At 39.9% G+C, this 27,636-nt stretch overlaps 1 protein-coding gene across 1 annotated transcript in view; it reads left to right on the forward strand.

Annotated features, from left to right (window-relative positions):
• Lar (tyrosine-protein phosphatase Lar) overlaps positions 1-27,636 on the forward strand; it is a 608,447-nt gene that overhangs the window by 546,273 nt on the left and 34,538 nt on the right. Inside the window, exons 20-33 of the mRNA XM_080270406.1 lie at positions 3,582-3,755; positions 6,681-6,818; positions 7,295-7,310; positions 8,150-8,295; positions 8,945-9,161; positions 9,321-9,496; positions 9,798-9,952; positions 13,575-13,617; positions 15,140-15,366; positions 15,938-16,223; positions 17,537-17,737; positions 18,436-18,660; positions 24,224-24,378; positions 26,816-26,939. Coding sequence (XP_080126532.1) covers positions 3,582-3,755; positions 6,681-6,818; positions 7,295-7,310; positions 8,150-8,295; positions 8,945-9,161; positions 9,321-9,496; positions 9,798-9,952; positions 13,575-13,617; positions 15,140-15,366; positions 15,938-16,223; positions 17,537-17,737; positions 18,436-18,660; positions 24,224-24,378; positions 26,816-26,939 — 2,283 coding nt within the window. The remainder of the gene's footprint in view (positions 1-3,581; positions 3,756-6,680; positions 6,819-7,294; positions 7,311-8,149; positions 8,296-8,944; positions 9,162-9,320; positions 9,497-9,797; positions 9,953-13,574; positions 13,618-15,139; positions 15,367-15,937; positions 16,224-17,536; positions 17,738-18,435; positions 18,661-24,223; positions 24,379-26,815; positions 26,940-27,636) is intronic.

Genomic DNA, 27,636 nt, shown 5'->3' on the forward strand with positions numbered 1-27,636 from the left:
TAGGAACAAATTTCTTAACTTCAGATGGCTCATCCAAACTTCAGACATCCATGTATTTGCCCTTTAATCATGAGAATGGTTAATAGTACTTGTCTCTGGATGCACTGTCCAAACCTCGGACACTTTAGAAGTTTTTGAAAAATGTAAAAAAATATATTAGGCACTTGTGGCCTGAGTTATACGTATATGTAGAGAAATATCCAAAAATATCTTCTTTTTTGAGCTCATAAATTGAGATCACATTAAGTTGCATCATATCACATTGTAGTGAGGTGTTCTGGCCATAAATATAACTAAGAACTATTCGAAAACTTTTTCAGATGAAAAAAATATATAATAATGCATTGCATATATGCCAAACTGTAAGAGGAACTGGCCTCTTATTCCTAAACAAAACTTCACTTAATTATCAAGTAGCTACCTCACTGACTCAGCAGATGCATGCTGAAATAACATAATATAATGTTTAAACACTTCTTACTGGTTCAAATAACACCCACACACCCACTAACACGCACACAAATCAACAGACACATGCACACACAGGCACATGTTATGAAGGCACCATGGAATGTATTAATGAGCTACATACTTTGGTCTTATACACACATTAACAACACACACACACACACACACACACACACACACACCTATAGTCTGTATTTTTCCAGTAATATGTCTGTCTGAAGTTAGGAATTTATTCTGTAAAATAAAGAAATATTTATTAAAACGGTCATAGCAAGATTATGCTTGTATATATTTAAAAATAGTTTACTGCCCAGTACTTACAACACTTTCTACATATAATCGTACTAATCACATTCTTACAATTGAAACTGTTTGTTCTGTGTGAACAAATTTTGCAGAGTTAAAAAATGCCATTTCTATTTCCATTTGATTCATAAATTTTTTTCACCCACACATATTCAAGCTCATTTAATAGGACTTATACATAATAATCTTTGAAGATTACTTACCCATATCATTATTTTTTTGCAAATATTGCACTTTCTTCCGATAAACTTGAATTATTATATTTTTTCGTAAAATATTCGAAGTTTGGGCACAGTCCGAAGTTATGGTGTTTTACAATACTGTACTAATTTCCTCCTCCACCTCCTCACTCACATCAACCTCACTGTCTTTTTCAGGATCATAGTCAGCATCACTATCCAATGCTGACACATCAGACACAGTTGCATTATCATCTGATATATTTAAATCACTCTCATCATGAGGAAAAAACTTCTCATCACTATTGGACTCTGCCAGAGACGCCATGAGAGAAAAATATCATGGACACCTTCTCTCGTAGTCAAGTGCATTGTAACTGGCTTTCTCAGGCAGGCCAAGGGGTGTATTTGTTGCTGTATGTCTCCAGAAGATCCATCCATCAATCCATCATCCAATCCTGTATTGCCTCACGAGGAGCATAGGAGCCTGGAGCTAGGCAGGTTGGTCCTGACATATAAGATGAGAGTGACCAGCCTCATTTATCCCTGAGTGGCATTACATGAGCAATAAACCCCAACCACCCCTTGGATATAAACCTTCACCAGCTCAATCCGATTGGAGTGTCGTAATTACCCACTAAACCACAAGGCATCAGTGTACTGTAGAGTCACCCTTAGGCGGAAGGAAGAGGAAGGAATGAAGGAAAGAAAGACAGAAGAGGGAGTGTAAAGTCACCCATAGGCAGAAGGGAAGAGGAAGAATGAAGGAAAGATAGACAGAAGAGAATGGAAGGAAGAAAGGAAAGGGCAGACACCCAAAGAAACACTACATCGAATGAGTGGATGGTGAATGCCCCCACCTACCACAAGTCTCAGAAGACATAGTACAGTAATTATCTGTAGTAGAAATAATAAATAAAATAATGATTGGTCTAAAAGAGGTTGCATCGAAGATGAGTGAGTAAGTCATTGGTGCAAGAGCAACTTGGTCATGGTGTATCGTATGATGTCTGATTTCGTCAGAACTTCATCACGGTCTTTACTGCCAAAACATAGAGCTGGTGCCATCATGAGGTCCTCAGAAACAGCCTTACTGGGCAACCCTGAGGCCCACACGCCGCCATTCATTAGTGGGTGTACTAGCGTACCACGGTCGCGGTTCTGGTGTCTCATTGGTGTTTGCAAGTGACTTACAGGGATGCATCAAAACACGTTTCTGTTAAAGGGGTTAGGGGTAGTTTTGTAGGTTTTCATATCTGGGATGGGGGGGAGGGGGGTCAGGATTTTAAGGAAACATGGAGGTGTTGATCTGTAGGAGGAATGAAAATGGGAATGTGCTAGAGCACCCCTTTTTAACGTGGCAGCATCTGGATTGACTCTTATCGAATATGATTATGTGAAGCTACAGAATGTGGTGAATGTTTTTTGGCATATCCGATAGAGCCAGGATTCCGGGGGCTTGAATGATGAGTGAATGGAAGCGTGGCCCATTGGATTGGGCAAATTTGGGCTGTCTAGAAATTGCTGTTCCTCACCATGCCCAAGGGTGAGAAAGGAGGTCCAGATGATGATGATGATAATGATAGAGCTTTCATTAGGTTTGAGCACCAGATTTACTCCTGTTGAAAAACACTGCAAAATGCACTGTATCATGAGGCCAGCCGACTACTCAGTTTCACAGTTAGTGAATGTGGCTCCTGTACAACACTGAGTATTGAGGAGTTACCACCATTAGGTCCTTTCATTGTTCATTTAGATTTTCAGCTGATTTTTATGACTTAAACCAGTGAAATAATTTACACATGGGCAAAATTATTTTATCACAGCCTTAGGAGTATGTGTGTGTGAAGGTGAGGGGTAAGCTTGTCATTATATGCAGAAGTGAGGAATGGCTTAAAAAAAGATAGGGAACCTCTGGTCTAGAAAATTTGAATTTTCCTTTACAGAAAACTGAATCATTTTGAGTGCTGAATATTATAGTGCAGTTACTGTAAGTTTGACCATTTTTAAACATTGGTGAATGGATATGGCAGTCCCACTGTCTTGCATTGGTGTTGCATGCAGCCCCTTACTGTACCTCCTGTGCCACTGGAGGTGGAGGGATTATAACTTGGGCTTGCTTTTTCTCATATCTTGGAGATATATCTTCCAAAGAGAACAGAGTTTAGCTTTACATCCATTACCTTATGTGAGCATCTGTTGTGGAATTAGGGTGATTATAGAGTAGAGTAATGCAAGGGTAATAAAGGAAAAGCTAACATTTCCATATGAAATCATGATGTACATCTGTTAATTTCCATTACAGACATATAACATCAATGTTTTGACTTGGTAGTCTTCTCTAGATTTTGCATGCTGCTTTGATATACAGCAACAGTTGGCACAACAACTGCTTCTGCAAGTAATTCATCACATCCTTGTTACTTTCTTACTTCAGGCTGTGATACATACATGTTAGTCCCATTAGTTGGATGATGTACTTTTTCTTTCTGTTCCCACCAGATTATTTCAGTCAGTGTAGGAGGAACTAAAAGAACCTGTTTGGTTTTCCTAACGTATATTGTTTAAAGGTAGCAAGAATAAAATACAGAAGTGAAGTGTTTAACATTGCATGATATTTTTGTTCAGGTTCGGGCTTGGACGTCAAAGGGCCCAGGACCATACAGTGATATTCTGCATCTGCACACGGAACCAGACCTGGTACGCGCCCCTATGAACCTGCAGGGCCTGGCTACCTCAGATTCTTCAATAGAAATATGGTGGGAACCAGTGCCATCCCGGGGCAAGGTTATTGGCTATCAGGTGGGTGTCGCCATTACCTTCAGTGAACATCACCAATTATTGTATGTACAATTTATGATTGGAAGTTTGCCAACACTTTCGTGCCAACTGTTGCGATGGAAAGTGTTATATGAAATGATATTTTGTTGCTCAGGAAACAGTTCGAATTGGATGTGGCCAATAAGGGTTTACATTCGAAGAAGGGACAGTTTATTGCTCACCTAATACTGCTCAGGTGATTGATGGGTCACTAGTCTTAAATGCTGGTATCAAGAAGTCCAGCCCCAGACCCATGTGCACATGTTGGAAACTTTTCTTCTTGACGGTATATGCATGAATTTATCAAAGTCTCAGGCTTGTGTATGAGCTTTTAGTGGTCATATTTACCATGACCATGCCTCCTGGTCATTCAGAGCGGCTTCACTGGACTATAGTAATTATTTGACTCTTTCATTTAAGTGTGTTGTTAAAACTCTGAGTTGTTCATTAATTCCTCTGATTTTATGCAACTGTTGTTCTGTGAAATGTAAACTTGCTGAAAATAGCTGGACATATACACAATATATATATATATATATATATATATATATATATATAGATAGATAGATAGATAGATAGATAGATAGATAGATAGATGCAGTCAGTGCATGCATAGTGTACGAATATTGTCCCAGGAAGCTCCTGTTTTATGAGAATTTCCCAAATGTTTACATATTAATGGTTTTCATGGTACCTAAGCCAACACCAAGTTCACCTTTTGGGGCAATTTTCAGTTTTTTTTTACTCAGGAAATCTACCTACCTAAGAAAGACATCATTACATACAAACACTGGAGGATTCCTCACCTTGAATGGAAGAGGTTGTGGGCTTGCTGGGGGGAGGTGGAGTGGAGTTCCAAGGTCAGGGCAGGACTCCTACTTTTCCCTAGCACAGTCATCTTGTTGTGCCAGTCCTGTATGTCGTGATTCCTTTGTTGCCACTCTTCTGCTTCCTGCACAAACCCTTCATAGTCAACAGAAACATCAGACATAGCAGCTTCCTCTGATTTTTGTTGCTGTGGAATCTTCTGATGAGGAAAGAAGCTGGTGAGGAGAGTCTGATGGCAATGGTGAATTTTCTCTTGCTGGAGGTCTTCTTGGGCTTGCGTTGCATGCAACACAGTGTCCAGAGTTTCAGCCTTGCATACCTCATCAACTTCATATACCAGGATGGCTTCCTTCAACACTTCTACAGCAGCCAAGATGTTGTTCATATGAGCCATTGATGTAACTGAGTTATAAATTAGTTATTCAAGAGGAACCTGTGGAGTCACATGGAGAGACAGGCTGACAAATGAGGATATAAAGGAGCGTTGTGGCGTGGATGTGGATGTGATAGGAAGTGTTAGGAGGAATACACTAAGGTACTGAGTTATAAATGAGTTATTTAAGAGGAGCCTGTGGAGTCACATGGAGAGACAGGCTGACAAATGAGGATAAAAAGGAGCATTGTGGTGTGGATGTGGATGTGATAGGAAGCATTAGGAGGAATACACTGAGGTGGTTTGGCCATGTGGAGAGGATGGAGGGTGAAAGACTGACGAAGAGAGTGTATGTGAGTGAGGTGGAGGGGGGGAGAGGGAGGCCGAGGATGAGATGGAGGGATGGGGTGGAGAGGTATATGAGAGAGGGGTGTGTGAGTTGGGAGCAGGGCAGTGAAATGGCAGGGGACAGGGCGATGTGGAGGCGATTTGTTTGTGGCCACCCCGAACGGGATTGAGACGTCTGGCAATAGATAGATAGATAGATATAACTGGTGCAGTGGTTGGTGCCTCTGCCTGATCTTCCTGGTCCTCTGCCTCCCCATGTTCCTGATCTAACTCATTGATTTGTTACATGGCAGGGTCACGGTGCAGTGGCTTGGTCAGGCTAGATCAGGTGGCTCAAAAAAAGAACAAAGATCACACAGAGCATGTGTGCAGCCAGAGTATGGGGAGATGGTAGGTTCAGCTGGGGCAGGAATGCTCAGTGGACCATGATGACACCCCATGCAGACACGTGATAGCAGTACTGTACGTCATAGGCTGATGCAGTCCGCGTTTTGTTTATCACTTGCCGTTATTCTTTGAATTCCAACCATAGTTTTATGTCTTGAGCTGCGTTCTGTCTATCATTAGCAGCATAAGGTGACTTTGAGAAATAAATTTGGGGCCTCCTGCTGCATTATGTCCATCGTCACCATGTAGTCAGGCCCTGAAAAAAATGATCAGCTTCTTCCAACCATGTTATATCAATTTTTCTTGCATTCAGACATTTTTTGGACACAAAATGGCACCTCCCATGTTATGAGGGGTTTGAGCACTGATCGTGCATTATGCGAGCATCGACTCTGTATATATATATATATATATATATATATATATATATATATATGTACATACACACACACACACACACATATATATATATATATATATATATATATATATATATATACTGAGGTGGTTTGGACATGTGGAGAGAATGGAGAGCGAAAGACTGGCTAAGAGGGTGTATGTAGGTGAGGTGGAGGGAGGGAGAGGGAGGGGTAGACCGAGGATGAGGTGGAGGGATGGAGTTGAGAGGTATATGAGGGAGGGGGGGGTGATTTGGGGGGAGGGTAGTCAAATGATGGGTGACAGAGCGACTTGGAAGCATTTTGTTTGTGGCCCCTTTGTGGGATTAGGGCGTCGGGCCATAGATATATATATATATATATATATATATATATATATCCATGACTTACAGTCAGATGGAGTTAGATGTGGGTAATGTGAATCTGCTGTATCAGTTAATATGCATTCATACAACTTGATTTAAAATACAGTAGTAGCTGTATCATTAATAAGATACTGTTTTGTCTCATGCGGTTAATGATTAGTTGGTAAAACTGGTACAGTACCTTACTTAACTATATATTTTGTTTCAGGTTTTCTATACCATGTCCCCTGGCCCGGACCTGGACCTGTGGAGCCAGCAAAGTGCCCCAGTCACTCATTCAGCAGAACTTCAGAACTTGGAACGTCATGCAGAGTATGCCATTGCTGTTGCTGCTAAAACTGCCTCGGTAAAGACAAATTCCTGTTCCAGTGAGGGGTTTAAAATTACAATATAAACAGACAGATTTGAAGATTAAGATTCTATAAAATGGTAAATGTGCTCACCTTATGGATATTTTTTGATGACAGGGAGCTTTATTCATTTGGCTGAATCCTAGTGCACTTTTCAGATTTTCTCTACTGGGAGACTTTACACTCCCTCTTCTGTCTTTCTTTCCTTCACTCTTTCCTCTTCCTTCTGCGTATGGTTACTCTACACTAAGTGACAAGCCAAATGGTTTCCTGTACACCGGGAAACCATTTACTATGCTGGGTGGCGACCATATAACCAAATTATGTTGCCTCGTGGTTTAGTGGGTAATTAAGGTGCTCTGATCGAATTGAGCCTGTGTGGGTTTATATCCAAGGGGTGGCTGGGGTTTATTGCTCATGTAATGCCACTCAGGGATGAGTGAGGCTGGTCACTGTCATCTTAAATGTCAAGACCAACTTGCCTAGCCCCGGGCTCCTGTGCTCCTTATGAGGTGGCATAGGATTGGATGATGGATGGATGGATGGTAATAATTTTATGAACTGCATATAATGTATATATATACTGTATATGCAGACTACCCTGAATTTGAGATTGGAATGTATTTCTGAAAATCTGACTTGTGAAGGTGGGTGATCTTAAGATGGGTGTAATATGGTTTCAGTGAGGATGCATTATTAGAGAGCAGATTGACTATCCCCTACTTTAATTTATGTGTAAACTTAGCTTCACACAGGTTGACAGTGCAGGACCATTACCATACACCACGATAAATCTACAAATGATTTCCCAGATGGGAAGTAGGAAAGCTGTTGGTGGTGATTAACTCATACTTACTCTTTCCATCCATTTCATAGTTATAAGGCTACCAGAGTACAATAAGAAATCATCATTACTGTCATCATCGTGACATAATCCCACCAAATGATGGGATGAGGTAGGAATCTGAAACAAGGAAAGAAATCATAAAGTGGGAGTGTTACCAGTAACATGATTAGTTAAATGGTCCACACAGTCATGCACACACCACTCAGTCCCAGAATCCTGCTTCATCCCACAAGCCCAAATATCTTCACATATTTTTATTTTATAGAGTAACAAATTTAGAAATTAACAGTAAGTAATAATGTACTGTACTAAGAACTGTATCATCACACAGCAGACAAGTGATACAGAAATCATCAGTCATGTCTTTACATGAATATGTTTGTATGTGGGTGTCATCTTTTTAAAGGATGAAGAAATATGTTTGTTGAAGACTGTTAGAACTTTATATTTGATTAATGTAAAATGCTTACCTTTGTTTTTAGGGTTTGGGTCGATTGTCAACACTGCTGCAAGTGCGTGTGAAACCAGTGGATGTGCCAATGCACCTCAGGGCCCACCATGTCACCACACACTCTGCCAACCTTACTTGGGGACCTCCTATACAGCTGAACCCCATGCATTTCAAGGTAAGTTTACCATCTTCACTGAGAGAGATCCTTCTTGAAATTGATAAAATTATCCACTCAGGGATGAGTGAGGCTGGTCACTTTCATCTTAAATATCGGGACCAACTGCCTAGCCCCGGGTTCCTACGCTCCTCATGGGGCAATGTAGGATTGGATGATGGATGAATGGATGGATCTGGTATAGTAGTAACCTCCCTTACCTCTTCCTCCTCCTCCTTCTCAGTAACCAAAACCACCAGTTGTGCAATTATAAGCACACAAAAATTATGTGGTAAACCTGATGCCTATTGATTTTAAAGTTTTTAGGTACACTCACATTCCCCAGTGTATCATGGTTTGTTGGTATGTTCTCTTAATTTCCAGGTTACCATTTATATGATTGATTATACACACACATATCAGACACATGCTAAAGACATAGCATTTGAGCATATCTTGATACAAGGATGGTGCGCTGCAGCGAATGCAAAGCTGCATTGCCAAAGATATACTCATCTGGTTGATATCCTATGAGATAATGTAGCCTTGTACAGTAATTGATTTGCCCATCCATTGTGGACATTGGGAAATACAGTATTGCCATAATGATCATGACTGAAGTGTTCACTTAATCTCATATGACTGGCAGAACTATTTGTTTCTTTCACAGATAACTTACAGTGCAGTAAAGGAGTTTGTTGATGCTCAAGGTGTTACTCAAGTCCAGAGGATCCCAACTATCTCTCACATTGCCAGCAACCGAAAAGACAGCTACATTATTGAAGAGCTGAAGCCCTTTACCACCTACACTGTGAATGTAACAGCAGTCCCACAAACTAAAGAATACCGTCCACCTGCCAAAATTACTGTCACTACTCAAATGGCAGGTAAGTTGTGACCATAAAAATTGTGATGTTCTTGGATAACTTGAATCAAGTAGTTTTACTTTCAGATTTCAAAAGAAACAGGAAGTTGACTGTGATATATGTTTTGTTTGATTTTGTGCCTCTGTCACTTGTTTTATGAATTTAATTTACCTTCCACAGCACCTCAGCCAATGGTTAAGCCAGATTTTTATGGCGTCAAGGGAGACCATGAAATTGCCATGATCCTGCCCCAGGCATCAGAAGAATATGGTCCCATTGCCTTTTACTACCTCATAGTTGTACCCGAAGACAAAGAGAGTGTCTACAAGAACCCTGATCAGTACCTCACAGATGATGTAAGGCAGTGTTTTTATGCTGACTGAATTACAGTATATTTCATACAACATGAACACCATGAAACACAATACGTTGATCCTTTTATTATTTTGTCTCTTTTTGTGAGGAATATATAAGTAGTGATTAGGTTATTAATATTGATACCAATTTAAATAGTTAATGTTTAAATCCCCTCATTTCTCTCCTTCCCATTGTTTTTATGCAAGATGGTACAGCACATTTTGTGTAAAATGCCAGTTTCAATTAGCAGACTTTACTTGTCTCTTTGTTGTGGCTGATTTTGTCATTCCTGTCTTTCAGTTAATAGCCAATAAAGCAGGTAGTAAGGAGGCACTTGCTGAAGGTCCATACATTGCTGCCAAGTTCCTTCATCGTAATATCCCCTACTCATTCTCCTTGGGAAATGGGCAGATATATGAAGGCTTCAAAAACAGACCACTCCAGTCTAATAAGAGGTATGAATTATGTTTTCCACAGTGGGAATAATTAGTTAGGTTTATGAGGTTGAGCCAGGATTGCAGGGGTATGAATGATTATGTGACTCATTTCACTGAGCATGTTGTTGATAGTTCACCTATTTTTTTGTACCTTCTCTCTTTTTCCTCCTGAGTTATACCTTGCCCAATCTGTAGATGGGAAAAAGATCATGATAATGATGATTATTGTCAGCAACATAATATGTATTTAGAATTGTCTGATGATTATATAATGTGCTAAGAGGCGGACAAGAAGAAATATGATGGATTTTTGTTGAATAAGCACCTCAAGTGGCAGCAGTAAAGAGTAGTAGAAATGAAAGAGTAGCAGACCTAAAATTACTCAATAAGAGTTACTAGATGTTCATCTAGGTCTGTTTACCAGCATCAGCTTAAACTGTAATGACAAAAATGATGAAATTAATGAAGATTTTATGAGACAAAGCCTCCATTTCAACTGTATGTAACTGCAGCGGGAGTGCGAAAGCAATAGCCTTTTTTCCAAGATGGTGGTTGTATACCTCTGCATGGAAAATAAGTATTTGACTTGTATAAGACCATGTAAGGACCAGATGGAAAGAATATTTTGAAAGCCTGATGAATGGGAATAGAGAGAACAGAGCGGCTGTAAACATGAATGGTTTCGGGGGTGTAAAAAGAAGGAATGGAGTGCCAGGAGACGTGACACTCACACATGTGAAGAGCGCTTTGAAGTGGCTGAATTGTGGCAAAGGAGCTGGGGTTGTTAATGTGTATGCAGAGATGATTAAGTGTAGTGGAGAGAACGGAACTTGTTGGAGATATGTAAGAAGGCATGGATGAGTGAAACTGTGCCAGTAGAGTGGAAAAAGGCTGTGATTGTACCCCTGTACAAAAATAAAAGGAAGCGTTGTGAGTGCAAGAATTATCGTGGCATAAGTTTATTGAGTGGGGTAGGGAAAATATATGGAAGATTTATTATAGAGAAAGTAAGAGAGATATCAGAAGTCCTAGTGAGTGATGAACAGGGTGGCTTTAGGAGTGGCAGAGGATGTGTGGATCAAATATTTGCAGTGAGACAGATAGTGGAGAAGGCTTATGAGAAGGGCCATAAGGTGTTTATAGCATTCATGGATCTGGAAAAAACATGACAGAGTGAACAGAGAAGGTTTATGAAAAGTTTTGCATATGTACAGTGTAGATGGTAAGCTGCTAGGTGGCGTCAAGAGTTTTTATGATGGTAGTGAAGCGGGGTCGCTCACCATCCACTCACTCGATGTAGTGCTGCTCTCGGGTGTCTGCCCTTTCCTCTCATTCATCCTGCTTTCCTGCCATCCTCTACTGTCTTTTTTCCTTCATTCTTTCCCCGTTCTTCTGCCTACGGGTAACTTTACACTCCCTGTTCAGTCTTTCTTTCCTTCATTCTTTCCTCTTCCTTCTGCCTGTGGGTGACTCTACACTGAGTGACAAGCCAAATGGTTTCCTGTACACCTGGAAACCATTTACTATGCTGGGTGGTAACCACATAACCAAATTTTGGCACCTGATGGTTTAGTGGGTGATTACAGAGCTCCAATCAGATTGAGCCAGTGAAGGTTTATATCCAGGGGGTGGTTGGGGTTTATTGTTCAGGTAATGCCACTCAGGGATGAGTGAGGCTGGTCACTCTCATCTTAAATGTCAGAACCAACTTGCCTAGCCCCGGGCTTCTACGCTCCTCATGGGGCAACGTAGGATTGGACGATGAATGAATGAATGAATGATGTGAAGCATGTGTAAGGATTAATGGGCACCTAAGTGAATGGTTCACAGTTGGTGTGGGCGTGCAACAAGGTTGTTTGATGTCCCCATGGTTGTTCAATATATATATGGATGGGGTGATGAGAGAAGTAAAAATGCGAGTAATGGAGAGGGGGATGGCATTGGTAATGAATGGTGATGGACTGAATATCTCTAATTTGTTGTATGCTGATGATGCAGTACTACTTGCAAGTACTGGACAAGAACGTGGTAGACTAGTGCAGAGTTTTGTAGATGTCTGTGAGTGTCATGCCCTGAGAGTAAGTGGAGAAAAGAGTAAAGTGATGGTTATTGAGACAGAAGGTGACTCCCAGTGCATTGTTATAGTGAATGGAGGGGAGACTCGAATTAGTGAGCGAGTTCAAATACCTGAGTACGGTGATAGAAACAAGAGGAAAATGTGCAAAAGAAGTGAGAAGTAGAGTGACATAGGGAAGGAAAGTAGCTGGTGCAATGAAGGCCTTGATAAGAAACAGAGGCTTGAGTGTTGTAGCTGCGTAAGGCTTACATGAAGGAGTGTTAGTGCCAGCTTCAACATATTGATGTGAGACTATGGTGTGGCATGAAAGTGAAGAGTCAAGAGTGAGAGCAGTGGAGATGGGACTGCTGAGGAGTGGATGTGGAGTACAGAGAGTGGATAGGATACGAAATAATGTGATTCGTGAAAAATGTGGAGTGAGGAAGTCTGTGGACACCAGAATGGAAGAGAGTGTACTGAGATGGTATGGTCATGTGGAGAGAATGGATAACAATAGAGTAGTGAAAAAGGTATATCTGAGGGAATTTGAAGGAGGGAGAAGGCAAGGTAGGCCAAGGAGAAGGTGGAGAGATATGGATGAGTGTGTGAGGAAGAGAGGGTTAGAAGTCGGTAAGGCAAAGGAGCTGACAAGAGATCAAGCTGGCTGTTTGAATATTGTGAGGAGAAGTGCATGATCAAGGATTTGGCACCCCTTTTTTATGTGACAGCGTCTGGATTGACTTTATCGGATATGTTTATGGGAAGCAACAGAACGTGGTGAATGTTTTTGGTGTACAGTATCCGATAGAGCCAGGATTGTGGGGGCTTATATGATGAGTGAATGGAAGCATGGCCCATTGGACTGGGCAGATCTGAGCTGTCTGGACATTGCTACTCTTCACCCTGCCCTGGGGTCCCAATGATGATGATGATGATGATGATGATGAATTTATTTCTGATTGCTGGTGATAGTATTTTCTGTTATTGATAGTCGTAGGTGGGGGTGCTCGCCATCCACTCACATGATGTAGTACTGCTCTCGGGTGGCTGGCCTTTCCTCTCTTTCTTCCATCTTTCCTTCAATCCTCTTCTGTCTCTCTTACCTTCATTCTTTCCTCTTCGTTATGCCTACAGGTGACTCCACACTCCCTCTTCTGTCTTTTTATCCCTCATCCTTTCCTCTTTCTTCTGCCTATGGATGACTCGATCTGCACTGAGCGACAAACCAAATGGTTTCCCGTACACCAGGAAACCATTTACTATGCTGGGTGGTAACCGTATAACCAAATTATGGCACCTGGTGGTTTAGTGGGAAATTAAGGCTCTCCAATCAGATTGAGCCTGTGCAGGTTTATATCCAAGGGATGATTGGGGTTTATTGCTCAGGTAATGCCACTCAGGGATGAGTGAGGATGGTCACTCTTATCTTAAATGTCAGGACCAACTTGCCTGGCCCGAGCTCCTACACTGCTCATGGGGACAACACAGGATTAGATGATGATGATGATGATGATGATATTTTAATGGACCTGAAGTTGACTGTGTAGTTCAGTATTGTACAAGTATTTCTTTATTTTCTTGCAGATATAAGATCTTTGTTCGAGCTGTTGTGGACACTCCAGGTCAGGTATGTTATTATTATTAACTGCTATTGAAAAGTGTATGTTATACAGAACACCATGTATATGATAAGTCATCTTCCTCATTGACTGGACATTGGTCATCCAACAAGACTCTTTAGTCACTCATTGTGTATTTTGAGAGTCATGGTTAACCAGTACATTGTAGTACTGTATTTTAGTGTTAATGTTTGATAGTCTTATATGCGTGCTCTGATTCAAGAGCCCTGTGGTACAGAGATAAAGATTCAGCCAACCAGATTATAGGTCCAACTAGGGGGGGAGTCCAGGATTTTAGGAGAAGTCCACTAGTTTTATGCTCATTGGTGGCAGTCAGGCATTTAAAGATTATGGTGAAGTTATTACAAAGCTACATTAACACAATTCTATTAGAAAATCATAAATTGCAAAGCTTTTATCAGTGGAGTCAAAATTCATGCAAGAAGGAACTGGAAAATATTGTTTTTTTCTCTGCATTCAGTCTGTATGCTATACTTATTGAGGTTTATGCATCTCTGTCTAGAAAGAAAAAATAGCGCAAATGAAAAGGGGGAGGTCTAGACCCCTAATCCTCCTCCTCGCTGAATTTGACACTGTTATTGTCTCAGTTGTGTGAATGTCAGGCAGTGATTTTATGTACTGTTTGGATTTAGGTGCAGCTTTATAGTGTACATGTTTAGTCTCTCCTATTTGATCACTGAAATTTGTTAGTGTCATTTGTAATTGTACCGCATAAGTTTTTTTTATCTGTTTTGCTTTATAGGTTAGAAATTTATTCATTGCACTCCATATAATCTAAGTTTGTGCCACTTGTGTTGCAAAAAAATCAGTATTCTTGCTTACTGATCACAAGTGCAGTAAAGCAGCACTGAGAAAGGTATTGTTTCATTTTCATATCACTGCATCAGAGGACTAGAAACTGTTCTATACTAGGTAAATTAAGGTGCAATTTTTTCATACAGCAAAATGCCAATGCTTATTTTGTTGCAGTGTTTGTTATGCATCACCAGTATGTACTGCCAGTTAGGCCCTTTCATGATTGGGATCTTTTTTTTTTTCTTTTCTTTTCTTTTTTTTTTCTTTTTCTTTTTTTTTTCAATGCAAGAGAGTGCTAATAATGTCACCATTAACCCTGTCATGGTCAGTACAACTGTATTATTTCCCAGCTGATGCCAGGAAAGTTTACTCTAGAATTAGTGGTAGGAGCTTGAGTGTTAATTATTGTATGTCACTATAAACCCACTCAAAGTAGGGGTACTCTGGTATTTTACTGCAGCTGACATCAGGCAGTTTTACTTAGGTGAGAGATAGTAAAGTATAGCAACCTTTCAAGGTCAACACAACTGTATTTTCTTTTTTTCACCAACATCAGATGATGTTATTCAGTTGAGAGGGAGTCAAAGGAACCTGAGAGTTAATACTGTCATTCTTATGATCAGAACAATTTTAGTTTACTATTCCAAGTATTGCCAAGTGATTTTATATAGTTAAGCATTAATATACAGTATTATTCATCTCCACCTGCTTCAGCACCTTTACACCTCATCACCCTTCTCGGCCTACATTTCCTTGGACATGCGGCCGGCTCCATCTGGTGACCTTCCTCGGCGCCCCAACCCCTTTGAGTCTACCAATACCCCAGACGTCCGTGTCCAGGACAACGTAAAGGATATGGAGATGCTCATGATTGTTGGTCCAGTCATTGGGGCAGTCCTCCTGGTGGTCATCTCACTCTTCCTCTTCCTCTTTGTCTGGAAGTAAGTTCAAATACAATATTGTTTATATAAGGTGTGCTTGCTGAGTGGTCAGCATCACTGACAAAGCTTCAGCTTGCAGTCGGCCAGGTTCACATTCAGATGAGCCTGGGATTGCAGTGACTGCTACTATATAGACTGTATTAAAATATTTCATCCAAATTTTGTGTTGAGTGCTTTTTATAGCTATACAATTTTATTTTGAAGGCACCATATTTCAGTAGATAGAGAGAGAGAGAGAGAGAGAGATACAAATTTGGACTCATTAAAGGTTTGTTGACTTTTTCTTGGTATGCAGTAATATTTTAGTGGCACAGCACTTCAGTGCACAATCCACTATATCAGCTTTGCCATTTAAGAAAAGTCACCCTTCTGTTCGTTATCAATACACTATTACCAGCCATCTAACAGGTTTCAGTTGTCCACTGTTTCAGCTGCACCTTTTAAATATTACTGCAGACTTTTGTTAATCATCAGTGTAACAGTACAAGACATCTAACAGAGCTGTTAGTCAGTTTTTAATAAAATACATTAATGTGATTCATCTTTGTGGCCATTTGCCTCCTAATTATAGACGTCGGCGACAGCCCAAGTCACCTGACCAAGCGCAAGTAACCAAACCCTTGATGGCAGACCTGAGCCTGGGTCATGGTGGTGGAGGTGTTGGTGGAGGGGCAGGTGGGGGTGGAGGAGGTGTTGGTATCATTCCAGCAGCACCTCTTGATCCTGTGGAAATGCGACGGTTGAATTTCCAAACCCCTGGCATGATCTCACATCCGCCCATACCTATTGCCCAGCTGGCTGAGCATATAGAAAGGCTGAAGGCTAATGATAATCAGAAGTTTTCACAGGAGTATGAGGTACAGTGTCTAATTATTGTTATAAGTTTGTTAGGAAGATTATTGTACTGTACAGTAAAACTTCATTATGTATGGCTAGCATATTTTGCTTTTTTGGCACCTTAATTGATATTCTTCTCTTTTATCAGACTTGGTCCAGTTCAAATATCTATTACAGACTTTATGACTTTTCTCCCAATTGTCATATATAAATATTGATCTATATATCCCCTACTACTGTAATCAGACATTCTAATACCTTCTTTCGCTTTAATTTTTCTCCCATTAATCTTTCTTACAACATTCAGCAGACAATTCCTCCAGTTTCCTGTACACCAGGAAACCTTACTATGCTGGTTGGTAACCATATAACCAAATTATGGCGCCTGATGGTTTAGTCTGCTCCAATCGGATTGAACCTGTGTAGGTTTATATCCAAGGAATGATTGGGGTTTATTGCTCATGTAATGCCACTCAGAGATGAGTGAGCCAGTCACTCTTATCTTTAATGTCAGTACCAACTTGCCTAGCCCTGGGCTCCTATGCTCCTCATGGGGCAACACTGGATTACATGATGATGGTGATGATTTGATTTTATTCATTTTTATTCTTTCTTATTGTTTTCTCACTTGGATCATCTTTACTTCAGTACAGAGGCACAAGTCACAGCCTTCTTTCATGCCACTGGCACAGCTCCACTCCTCAGACCTTAACAAGATTTTCATTCCACACTTTCTAATACATTTTATCATCATTATATATACCTCATCAACACCTGCTGCCATCCCATTCATGACCATTATACTAGATGCATATTCAGGTACATGCTTACTTTATTACCAGTACATACCAGCAGGGTGATATACTGTACTTTATTGCATACCAGCATGGTAATACATGTTACTTTATTATATATCAGCAGGATGGTACATGTTACTTTATTACATACTAGCAGGGAGAAGATGCTTCTTTTCAGATCTAGAAAGTCATATAACTATCACATAGGTATCAGTGGCACAGAATGAAACTGCTTCATCTCCTATATTTTGTATAGTCTTGGCCTTTTTTTTTTTTTTTTTTTTTTTTTTTTTTTTTTTAATACAAATTTTCTAAACTATTCAGCTGTCTTGTGTCTAAGTAAGTACAGGTCTTTATAAATCAAGGGAAGGTAATTAGTCTACAAGATAACCCTGTTCGTTAAATACCAGTGCATGAAGGAGTGTTTGCTGTTAGAAGATTGTTAAAATTACTGTAAAAGATCTACTGTGTTACAGGTGCAATCTGTCAACAGTTATACACCAGTTTCATTGTTTTTATTATTTTTTTTCTTTCAGTCCATTGACCCTGGACAACAATTTACGTGGGAAAATAGTAGTCTTGAAATCAACAAGCCCAAGAACCGTTATGCTAATGTAATTGCCTATGACCACTCGAGAGTGGTGCTGCAAAGTATTGAGGGTGTTCCTGGCAGTGATTACATCAATGCAAACTTCTGTGATGGATACCGCAAACAGAATGCCTATATTGCCACCCAGGTTTGTCCAGTTTAACCTGTTTGCCTCTGTTAGGAGTTGGGGTATCACATTCTGAGTAACTCAAAATAGATATTTCCAGTTACAGAAATCATGCAGCAACCAAAGATGTAAATATAGTACTTTCTGTATCTGATCATTGCAACCCTATCTGTCTCCAAATTAGTTTGAGACATGACCTGCTCATAATGTGATTCACAATTAAGGTAATAATGAAGCTAATAAAAGTAAGTTAATGCCCAGCACCCTCCAGCACCAGGGATGAGGGAATACACTCCCTGAATTCCTGGTTCCTTGATGTGTCCTTTTTTTTTCTCTCTCTTTTTTTTTTTCCCCAACAGCTTCCAGCAGTTGTTAGAAGTAATTACCGTAGCTGGTTTTTGCACATGGTTTAACTTACATTTGACAGAATACATCAGCTGCACAATGGTTAACTTCAGTATGAGGCTTACTTAAGAGAAAGCATGGCATCATTTGTATGGATGTACAGTATGTATTGCCACAGTGGCCTTTTTCTAACAGTATTTAGTAGCTTAATGCTTAGTTTATTGCAGTATGCTATATCAGTCATTCTTGTCATTTACTTTTTCATATTGAGGATATTATACTGTACAGGCCTTACCAGTTTTAAATACCTCACTCAGTCATTAGGTGGGAGAAAAAAAGGCTCAGGATGATGATGAACACCTTTTTTTCCTCAGGGCCCCCTTCCTGAGACATTTGGGGATCTGTGGCGGATGATGTGGGAGCAGCGGTCAAGTACCATAGTGATGATGACCAAGCTGGAGGAGCGAACCAGGATCAAATGTGACCAGTACTGGCCTGCCCGCGTATCGGCCACAGAGATTTATGGCATCATGCATGTCACACTCACCGATGTGCAGGAGTTGGCCACCTACACTGTCAGAACCTTCCAGCTCCAGCGGGTAAGACAGATCATTAGAAAAGTAATGTACAAATGGTGATTTTATCATTGGTACATTACCATTTTCCTGCTTGGCGTGATTTAGGTTAAATTATTTAAAACTTTATTTCAGTAAATAATTTTTGACATATGAAAAATTTCATATCAAAAATTTTTAATTTCATGAGCAGCTTCATTTATTCACTAATTAATTTTGTACAAAAAAATGCCCAAGAAAAATATGAATTTAAGAAAAATATGTGTTTAATGTATATAATGAAGCAAGGAGATTTCATTGTAACACATAAACACAACTTCTGTACAGTTACTGGAAGAAAAATACTTTCATTGATTATTTAATTAAGAACTGTGTCAAGAATTGTAAAGAATTGTAGTGCCATAGATTTAATGTTTCCTTGCTTTTAAAAATCTTTTATAAAATCTTAAAGAATATCAACAGTTAATAATATTTTATGATCTTAATTTTAGTTTTTAAAAATGAATGGGAAATTTAAATTACGACGAATTGGACAGTACAATATAGTACCGCCGTATAATTCAATTTATTTGATTAATGCTTATCGATCCATGAATGGTATCTGATTTCATTAATCTTTGGAACATCAGCCTTCATTATGTAATTACAGTACGGGTTAGTGCCCCTCCCCGGAAAACAACTAACTAAAAAAACAAACAACAAGCCTCGGACAAGGACTGACCAAACGATAATGACCCAGGACCGGACAAAGGACTTGGTAATGGCTACGTGGAATGTAAGAGGAGCGAATGATGAGGTGAAAGAGAGAGAGATTGTCTAGGTGCTTGAGGGTGCGAAAGTGGATGTATGTGGAATAACTGAAACAAAATGGAGAGGAGAAAGTGTGAGAGAATGGGAGTATGGATGGGGTATATGTGCAGGAGTAGGTGAGAATGAGAGGGCAAAGGAAGGAGTATGTATAGTTGTGAGTAAAAGATGGAAGAGGAGCATAAGACAGTATGGATCAGTTGGGTCAAGGATTGTGTGGGTAAAGTTGAAAGTTGGAATACAAATGTGGGCGATTGTGTGTGTGTATGCGCCAACGCAAGATCGTGCTAAATGAGTGAGAGAAGAGTTCTGGACAAATGTGGAAGTGTGCATGGAAAAGTTTGGAAGGAATGAGAGAGTGTTTTTGATTGGTGATATGAATGGTAAAGTTGGGAATGTGAAGGTGGATGGAATAGTTGGTGAGTGGGGTGTGCCTGCTGAGATAGATGAGAATGGGAGTGCGTTGGTGGACATTTGTGCTGGGAGTGGGTTGGTGATAGCCAATACCCTCTTCAGGCATAAAATGATCCACAGGTATACATAGCAAGTGATGAGAAGGGTGGGTGGTGAACTGAATGAAAGGAAGGCATTGATTGATTATGTGTGTGTGGATGAAAGGATGCGAAAATGTGTAATGGATGCAAGAGTTTATAGAGGCTGGGGGAGTGGACTTTCTGACCACTACTTGGTGGTGGCCAGAATTAAAATTCAAGTAAGATGGAGGAATAGAAGAAGGGAAAGACGAGAGGAAGGAGTAGTTGCAAGGAGAGTGGAAAGGTTACAAGAGGATAAGAAAAAGGCAGAGTATAAGAGAGAAGTGGAGGAACGATTGGGCAATTATGAATTGGAGCAGATGGGAGACGTGGAAGGTGTGTGTAGGATATTTACAGAAGAAATATGTGCAGCATGTGATGTGGTGTGTGGAAAGAAGAGAAGACGGAGGGGGGTGCAAGGAACAGCGTGGTGGACTGAAGAGGTGAAACAGGCTGTGGCACAAAAGAAGAAAGCATACAATGAATGGATGAGAAATAGGGGCGTGGAAGAAGTTGAGAGGCGGAAGAGAGAGTTATATGTAGAAAGAAAGAGAGAGGTGAAAAGATTAGTAAGAGAGAGTAAGAAGAGAGTGGATGAGGAATTTGGAAGGAATTTGAGTGTAAAGTGGAGGGACTGTAAGAAAATGTTCTGGAAAGAGGTGAAAAGAGTAAGGCAGGGTGGAAGTGAAGTTAGCAGGGGAGTGAAAGATAAAAATGGTAGATTACTAGTGGAGAAGGGAGAAAAAGTGAGCAGATGGAGAGAACACTTTAAGGAATTGTTGAACATAGAGGATGGAAGTAATGCGAGTATAAGTGGCTGGGGAATGGCTGGGAGAAGGAGGGAGGTGAGAAGACAGGAAGAAATCAGTAGGATAGAAGTTGTGGAAGCAATGAAGAAAGTTAAATCGGGAAAGCCCCAGGAATTGATGGAGTGTGTGGTGAAATGCTGAAGCATGGGGGAGAGATAGTAGTAGAATGGATGTGGAAGATGTGCAGATTGGCCTGGGAGGAAGGTAGAGTCCCGGAGGATTGGAAGTCAGGTATAATTATTCCCTTGTACAAAGGAAAAGGGGAAAAAGAAGTGTGTGGTAATCATAGGGGCATTTGTCTTCTTAGTATAATAGGAAAAGTGTATGGTAGGATACTTATTGACAGAGTTAGAGAAAGAACAGAGAAATTAGTTGGAGAAGAACAGGGAGGCTTTAGGAAGGGAAGAGGTTGTGTAGATCAGATATTCATTCTTAGATCTTTAGTGGAAAAGTTTCTAGAGAAGGGAAAGAAGTTGTATGCGGCTTTCATGGATTTGGAGAAAGCATATGATAGGGTGGATAGACAAGGATTGTGGAAAGTGTTAAGATTATATGGAGTAGATGGGAAGTTGTTGAATGCTGTGAAGAGTATGTACGATTGTGCGAAGGCTGCAGTGCGTGTGGATGGTGAACTAAGTGAATTTTTCTCTTTGAAAGTTGGTTTGAAACAGGGATGTGTCATGTCTCCATGGTTGTTCAATCTGTACATGGATGGGGTAATAAAAGAGGTACAAGGTAGGGTAGTGGATGTTGGAGTGTCCCTGGTGAGAGAGGATAGTGTTTGGAAACTCCCTGTACTGTTGTTTGCAGATGATACTGTGTTGTTGAGTGAAGACGAAGGGGAGCTGCAAGGCTTGGTGGATGAGTTTGAGAGAGTGTGTAAGAAACGGAATCTAAAGGTGAATGTAGGGAAGAGTAAAGTGATGGTCTTTGAGAGAGGTGAAGTCAGTGAATGTATAGCGAGGTTGGATGGTGAGGAGTTGGAAAATGTGAGTACGTTTAAGTACTTGAGTAGTGTGATGAGTAAGGATGGAGGTTTGGAGGGTGAAATGCTTGAAAGGGTACAGCAGGGAAGAAAGGTTGCTGGTTCTTTGAAAGCAGTGATAAGAAACAGGGAAGTGAGCATGGAAGTGGAAAAGTTACTACATGACAGTATTGTGATACCAACTCTAAAGTACGGAAGTGAAGCTTGGACATTGTTGGAAGGACACAAGTCAAGAGTGAGAGCAGTGGAAATGAGTTATTTAAGAGGAGCCTGTGGAGTCACATGGAGAGACAGGCTGACGAATGCGGATATAAAGGAGCGTTGTGGTGTTGATGTGGATGTGATAGGAAGCGTTATGAGGAACACACTGAGGTGGTTTGGCCATGTGGAGAGGATGGAGAGTGAAAGACTGACGAAGAGAGTGTATGTGAGTGAGGTGGAGGGGGGAAGAGGGAGGGGGAGGCCGAGGATGAGATGGAGGGATGGGGTGGAGAGGTATATGAGAGAGGGGGGTGTGAGTTGGGAGCAGGGCAGTGAAATGGCGGGGGACAGGGCGACTTGGAGGCAATTTGTTTGTGGCCACCCCAAACGGGATTGAGGCATCTGGCAATAGATAGATAGATAGATAGAATTTCCTTCTGGTCAGATTGCAGTGAATTTTTTGTCTTGTTGAAGCAAATTCAATACATTATTTATTTGTACTTATTTGACATTTATACTGTACAGTATTTTAGGAACAGTAACTTGAAGCAGAGCTTTAGATATTGGTAAATGTTCATAGTTTTTCAAATGTATGGTATTTGATTTATGTTCTCATACATTCATGGCTTTTCACATTTATGATATTTGTGTTTTTTATGACATGATTTAAAAAATTGTCATGTCATAAATAATTTGTGTCCCACTTTCTTCCAGCCCTACTGTCCAATGTTATTCATTGTGTGGTATTTGGACCCTAGGCTAGGCTTGTGTAATCCATAGTGTTTGGATAGGCAACACCTTTGTAGCTGGATTTTTTTTTTTTTAAGTCAGAAAACCTCCTCACCCTGCTCCATGGTGAGAAAGGAGGTCCAGATGATGATGATGAAAATCTCTTGAATTGAGAACCTTATAGTCCTCAGAATTGTGGGATGGGTGTTCGGTTTAAAACAATAACCAGAAGCCCCTTCAGCCTGAGGATGGCTTTCTTTCTTTTTTAGTTCTTGTTGCCACCAGATTATTTTATGTAGTTTAGTGCAGCTTAAAGTGCCAGTGAATTGGTTAATGAAAGCTGTATTTAACCCCTACTGATGCAGAAGTTTGAGCTGAATAAAAGAGATGGCAAAAATAAAATTAAAAATTATGTCTGCAGGCTGAAGATGAATTAAGCTTGGATTTGTAAGCACTGGAACATACATCACTGCAAAACTTTATATATATATATATATATATATATATATATATATATATATATATATATATATATATACAGTAGAACCTCTCTCATTCGGACTATATGGGGGGAAGGGTTGTCCGAATTAGCAGATTGTCCAGACCATCAGGGTAATCTCCAGTTCATACCAAAAACTATCTACATATGGTATGTTTGTTAATTATTAACATATGTGGCATGTGTCAACCCTATGTAACTGCAAAAGATGAAAGGATACTAAAATAACCAAACTAATCATATACGATAGTTTTGTACTGCATAATTTACAGGTAAGGCCATGACAAGAAACTAGCCTACATTTTAAATTGTAGTAAGTGACTAAGGCCCGTGTAGGCAAAAAAATAAATTAATTAATTAACTGTAATATTTGGAATAAAAATAAAACTTATGTAGGCAAAAAATACATTGTCATCTTTGGCATATTGATAACACCCATCTGGGCAAGAAGCTAATGTTTGATGTACAAGTAAAGCACATTTAAGTACAAAAAATAACCTACAGTAATCATTAAACACTGCAGAATATTCTAACCCATTTTTGTGTAAGCAAACTCCTCCTTTTAACACCTTTATTCATTGCAGAAGCTACACTTGCATTAAGGGGCATGGTAAGGAGGATTAACTTTTGAAATACAGCGTAAAAATATAAATGGTTGGTGAACTAGTTGATGGAACGAATGCTAGCGTGTGTTTAAACAGGTGCCCATGTTGCAACCTAGCGTGATCCGAGACTAAACGAATGATGATCGCTTTCCGCGCCGATACTGAAAATGACTAGAATTACTTTCAACATATTTTTGGAGCTTACTATTTTTAAATTTTGTCCGAATTAACAGAAATCCGGATTAAAGGGGTCCGCACCAAAGAGGTTCTACTGTGTATATATATATATATATATATATATATATATATATATGCACAGAACAAGGAACCAAAGGTCAGAACCCCACAGTATGTGATACTTAGTTTTTCATATTTACAGTGCAGTCTTACCGAAATTCCCCTTGTTCGTGTGATTCCAGGCTAATAGTGCGGATCGACGAGAGATTCGACAGTTCCAGTTCACAGCTTGGCCTGATCATGGGGTGCCGGACCACCCCTCACCATTCCTTATGTTCCTCAGGCGTGTCCGTCATGTTAACCCACCGGATTCAGGCCCAATTGTGGTCCACTGCAGGTAAGGAGTGGAAACACACACACACACACACACACACACACACACACACACACACACACACACACACACACACACACACACACACACACACAACAACTGGCAGATAAAATTCACAGTTTAATCATGTGTTCTCTGGAAGAGGGGAAAGTGCCACAAGAATGGAAGAGGGCACATGTGGTACCAGTTTATAAGGGAGGAAACAGGGAAGAACCCCTGAATTATAGACCAGTGTCTCTAACCACCATGGTTGCAAAATTGTGTGAGAGAATCCTGAAAGACAGATGGATAAAATATCTGGAAGAGATGAATATTTTGGCTGAATGTCAGTTTAGATTTAGTAGTGGAAGGTCATGTGTTTCCAACTTGTTGAGCTGTTTCCAACTTGTTGAGCTTTTACCCGAGCGATTGACGTGGTATAGGAAATAGATGGTTGGGTGGATTGTGTGTACTCAGACTTAGAGAAGACCTTCGACAAGGTACCTCATAAGAGACTAATGTGGAAACTAGAGTATATAGGAGGACTAAAGGGGAAACTCCTGAAATGGATGAGAGACTTTTTGAGAGAGAGACAAATGAGGACAGTAATAAAGGACAGGATGTCTGGATGGAGGAAAGTAACAAGTGGAGTCCCTCAAGGCTCGGTGTTGGCGCCGGTAATGTTCCTGATTTACGTAAATGATATGGTAGATGGAGTGAACAGTTATGCAAGTCTGTTTGCTGATGATGTAAAGATATTGAGGAAGGTAGAGGTTGAGGAGGATTGTAAAATGCTGCAGGAGGATCTGGCTAGGATATATGATTGGAGCCGGATGTGGGAAATGAAATTTAATGTAAAGAAATGTAAAATATTGGAAATGGGTATAAGTACCAGGAGGCCATCACTGAATTATTTGTTGGGTAATGAATTAATCACAAAAATGAGAGAAGAGAAAGATTTGGGAGTGCTGGTCCAAGATAGTTTGTCACCAGAAAAACACATTAACAAGATAGTTAGAGAGACATAATCTCTTTACTAACATAAGGGTAGCATTTCATTATATGGAAGAGATGGTGAAAAAATTGATAGTGGCCATGATCCGCCCCAGGTTAGAATATGCAGCGGTAGTGTGGTCACCACACAAAAAGAAAGATATAAACAAGATTGAGAGAATACAAAGAACAGCAACCAAGATGGTCCCCAGTCTGGCAGATCTGTCATACAGAGAGAGGCAGGAAAAGCTGGATTTGCCTTCCTTAAAGGAAAGGAGAAAGAGGGGAGACATGATTGCAGTGTTCAGGACCATGATAGGAGTAGATAAAATTGACTGAGAAGATCTGTTTTTATGGGATAAGAGAGAAAAAGAGGACATGGAATGAAATTGAAGAAGTCAAGCTGCTTGAAGGATATCAAGAAATATAGCTTTCCTTATAGAAGTATAGACTTATGGAATAGCCTAGACAAAGAGATCGCCCAGTCTAAAAACTTAAACGAGTTTTAAGCTAAATTTGACTTACAGAGAAACAGTGATGGAAACACGAGCATAGCACATTTCGTGTATATCATAATTAGGTATATTAGGTAAATACATAAATATTTGGAACGACTTAGACGAAGAGGTGGTGCAGGAGAAAAACATTAATGTGTGTAAAAGTAGACTGGATAAATGTAGATATGGAGACAGGACAACACGAGCATTGCTCAGTTCCTGTATACTACAAATAGGTAAATACAAATAGGTAAACACACACACACACACACACACAGCTGTTGAAGGCCAGCTGTTACAAATTTTGTTTGAATGAAGAACACCTGTAATCTGGTGTATGGATTCTTTTTTCCTTCCTCTATGCATCTTCTGTAAAAAAAAACTAATAAATAAATAAAGAATAAAAATAATGTGAGAAATCATGGATTGCAAGTTGAGAAAGAAAAACAGGAGGCAAAGGATGGAATTTTTTGAGAAGTGTGTATGGAGATGTACATGACAAGGATTGCACATGTTTTTTAGTTTGACCGTAGATAGAATGGCCTTTACTCCACAAGCATGACCAAGATAGCATACTTATGTGAAACACAATTTAATGTAGGACACTGCATCATGGATGGAAGCTAGAATTTTAAAGGTTAGAATGATGAGTGAATGAGTATATGGCCCAAATCACCAAGCATTCTGTGAATAGTTTCCCCATTCTTTTTCCATTTTCAGTATTCTACCCATCCCATTTATTTGTGGGAATTAGGGTTAGGTTAATGATTTGTACCATACTGTTCTAGCATGCATTCTGTGTACTGCATATAGATTCTTCCTTGGATTCCCATGCAGTTTTTGAATATTATCTGTTGGTAAAAAAATGAAGTTTGGAAACTGCAGTATAATTCTTAATAACTTGATAGTAGCAGGATAATAGACTAATGTCTTTTTTTTTTTTTTTTTTTTTTTTCTTTTCTTTTCTCCAGTGCTGGAGTTGGGAGGACAGGAGCCTTCATTGTGATTGACGCAATGCTGGAGAGAATAAAGCATGAACGAACCGTAGACATTTATGGCCATGTTACTTGTCTCCGTGCCCAGAGGAACTACATGGTAACAGTGACAGCTAGTGCTATTGTAGAGAATGAAGTTGCAATCCATTTATCTAGGTGCCTAATAATCAAGATGATGTAAAGAAGTAAAGATGTTATTGATTGTGGTTGAACAGTTACAGCTGTACCCTTTCCTCCTGCAAGTGGAAAAAAGAGGCATGATGATGATGATGATGATCATCATCATCATCATCATCATCATTTACAGTTAATGATGATAATGAACAGTTACAGAAAATGCCCATTAAGCTGAATACATTTTTTTATGTTATTTTATATGGTAATTCCTCACTACATGTCAGGAAGCTGCTAGTCTGTGTTCCATTGTTACCTGTTAAATTGGTTTGCCAGTTCCCCCAAATTTTCAGCACTGATTTACATGAAACTGATGTTGTAAGGGATTCCTCCCACTTTTGTGTTTTGTCTCTCCATATTTTCTGGGCTGTGCTTCACCCCACCCTTAGGTGGGAAAGAGAGGTCGTGATAATACTGTCATTTTAAAATATATCCCTTACTTATAAGAAGGAATGTCTTTACAGCTAAGTTACAGTAGTGCACCAACTTTCGCTACAGCAGGATTCACGGAATCCACTTTCGCGGCATGCACCAAATATTCCCTAACTTCCACTTTCGCTTGAAAAAAATCGATTTTCGCGCACAAATTTTGGGTTTGGGACAATATTTTGAACTTTGAATTT

This window comes from Coenobita brevimanus, chromosome 5 (genome assembly GCF_032717465.1).
Source record: "Coenobita brevimanus isolate Jiangsu-jjx chromosome 5, ASM3271746v2, whole genome shotgun sequence".
Classification (NCBI taxonomy): Eukaryota; Metazoa; Arthropoda; class Malacostraca; order Decapoda; family Coenobitidae; genus Coenobita; species Coenobita brevimanus.